Source organism: Colletotrichum tamarilloi (genome assembly GCF_030869305.1).
Source record: "Colletotrichum tamarilloi strain Tom-12 chromosome Unknown Scaffold_3.1, whole genome shotgun sequence".
In the NCBI taxonomy this organism is placed as follows: domain Eukaryota; kingdom Fungi; phylum Ascomycota; class Sordariomycetes; order Glomerellales; family Glomerellaceae; genus Colletotrichum; species Colletotrichum tamarilloi.
In genome coordinates, this window is record NW_026849386.1 from 1,086,541 (window position 1) to 1,089,253 (window position 2,713).

Below are 2,713 nucleotides of genomic sequence, written 5' to 3' on the forward strand. Positions count from 1 at the left end.
GCGGAGTGAAGGGGGGAAAAGCATGTGCTACGACGAATTACAGTATCTGCATCTCGCAATGACAGGATGACCATGTATGCCACAGGTAAACTCAGGTGGTGAACTTGACTGGTCTTGCCAGGATTAGGGGCCCAGTGGAGTTTCTGGGAGCCGCTAGCCCGCTACGCTGAGCAGCCACCCATTAAGGTATGTTCGCCGCCCCAGGGGGTCTGGAACGTCGGGTCGGAAAATCCCTGGGCGGCGCCCAGCTGGTCCCCTTTCCAAAACTGTGGCCTCAACTCTGCCACTTTTGAGCGCAGGTGCACCCCCGACCCTCTAGAGAGCTTGAAGTCCCATCATCACGCCCTCCCGACCGACCATCCACATCCCACACCATCCTTTCCGAACTTTGATTCTTCTTCCCGCGTCGACTTTTTCGAACGAATTCTCCTGGTTTCCGAGTATCCTGTAGCGATCTTGGATCTTGTCCCTCGTCACACTCCTTCACAATGGTTAGTTATTCTTCTTCCGACGGTAATGGCCAGGCTGGTCCCTCGGAGCTCCCCCTTGCCAAACTGCATGTCGTGGCTTCACTTTACCACGTCGCACGCGACTCTTTGGGGCATTGAGCACCAGCTGCCAACACTGGAGTCTGCGCCTGATTGCAAATGGACAATGCGCGCGCGCCGAGGCCGCAAGACCTACAAATGTGGTCGAATAGGAGCAAATCGCTAACATTGAAATTGTGGCATCGCAGTCTTCCCCTCGACCTTCCTCGCCCGTTAACGGAGCCGGCGCTGCCGCTTCTGGCGCCAGCGTCGCGCGTCCCTCCTCGCCCACTCCCCCCGGCGGTCCCAGAACCGCCATCCGTCGCCGCGCGGCTGCCGACCAGAAGGAGAAGATTGCGAATGCGCGGCCGAACAGCACGAGAGCTGCCGGTGCTGGCGGTAGCAGCAGCACCATGCTGAGTACGTTCCCATCCCAATGACGTGTCCTTCGATCTCTCAGAAATAGTGTGGTGGATGTTGGCGAAGTGGTTGGAACCGAGGAGAATTGGAGGCGAAGGAGCTCAATTGATCCTTAAGAAAATGAAGGCTAACCATTGGATCACACAGGACTCTACACCGATGAGTCTCCCGGTCTCAAGGTCGACCCCGTCGTTGTTCTCGTTCTTTCCCTTGTTTTCATTTTCAGCGTTGTCGCCCTTCACAGTAAGTTTGACCCATGGATTCATCACTTCCCAAATAGAGCAGCTAGCTAACCCAATGGCGCAACAGTCATTGCCAAGCTCACCCGCAAGTTCTCCTCTTAAGCGACTTGAGAGGACACCTATAGGAGATGCAAAAGCTAGCCTTGGATGGAGCTCATACAGCTTTGCGGGGAACCGCAAATGCCAGGGTGATTCTGCCATAACCCAGACCAAAGGGATGCCAATGCGACGACAAAGAAAGAGATACGTGTTTGTCAAGGCACAGACTGCTTTTGGGACATGCGAGGAGTGGAATCTGGCATCAAAAAAACAACACAAAAGCAACCTTTTGACGATAATGGACAGTGGAGTGCCTGCTTGTGCTCGAGAGGGGGAGTACTTTGGTTGAAGAGGCAGAGAGCATGACTGATGCGCGCCGCTGTATTATACCTCTTTTTACATTTTATTACGCTTCTAGTCTAGATAGTCCAACATGACTTCTGGAACCCAACATTGTGCTATTTCTGACTAAGGGCAGTGGCTACCCCTCCACGTAGCTGTAGTCTTCAAATCTTAGCCAGGCGGAGATATCAAAGTTCCAGTAAGTTAGACTACCAGCTGGTCCAGACTACCCTTGCGGCGACCCTGAGCTCAGTGGGAAGGAAGGTGACTGCTCAGGCGAGAAGCTCGATCCACCGTCCCACAATGGCGACCTGAGAGGTGGAGGCAAATGATTTGTGGTATGGAGTTGACGACTTGCTTTCGAAGATATTCAGGAGTCTTCCTAAAACACCAATTGTTCGGAGGAACTTTACACAGAAAATGAAGTCTTCCTGTGCCCCGAGTAAGCAAGAAATGAGCTTGGTTCAATAGCTGTTCAACTAGTGTCGCACGGGAACACGTGAGAGGAAGCCAGTATCCGAACTCATTTTGGGAGGTGACCAGAGAGGTTCCGCGTGCGCGTGCCTACGATAAGTTGCAATTGGAGGAAATGCCCGTCCCCACTAACCCGTATCTCCTTCCCCATATTCTCTTCGTAAGCCAATTACCAATTACCACTCTCCCGCAAATGACTCGGTTGGTCACTCTGTTATCCACTTGCGCACAAAATCACTGTGGACAGATACTTATTTGCAAACCTGCCAGAAGATTCCAACGATTCACCGAGAGCAGCTTAGCTGTCTTACTCCCCTTGGTGTAGTTGGTTCATCACGTTCGACTGTAATGGTTACATTGTCATCGAAAGGTCTCTAGTTCGATTCTGGAAGGGGAGAACCAAATCTTTTGCAGCTCGTCGTAATTATTTTCGGTGTTCTTGATTTACTGCTCATTCTCTTTTGTTCCTGCTTTTGTACTCATTATCTACCGATCACTTTTGTTGTTCATTCTCATCCTTACTTTTGTCGTATTCACCCAGGAATTTGTGAAGCTGTTGGTGGACTAGATTCTGCTGACGATGGATGAGAGGTAGGTTCTGTAAGTATAGCCTGTGGAGTTGAAGAGTTTATTGTTGCCTGATTGACTTTTGTGCTGCATTGCCGCACT

General features: G+C 51.4%; 1 protein-coding gene across 1 annotated transcript; it reads left to right on the forward strand.

Annotated features, from left to right (window-relative positions):
- Positions 1-488: 488 nt before the first annotated feature.
- On the forward strand, positions 489-1,291 carry CTAM01_01526 (protein transporter SEC61 subunit beta; the record flags this gene model as incomplete). The annotated part of the gene is made up of 4 exons (XM_060517568.1): positions 489-491; positions 737-947; positions 1,095-1,190; positions 1,257-1,291. The coding sequence occupies 4 exons, from the start codon at positions 489-491 to the stop codon at positions 1,289-1,291; spliced, it is 345 nt and encodes a 114-aa protein (XP_060388029.1).
- Between the last annotated feature and the right edge of the window lie 1,422 nt (positions 1,292-2,713).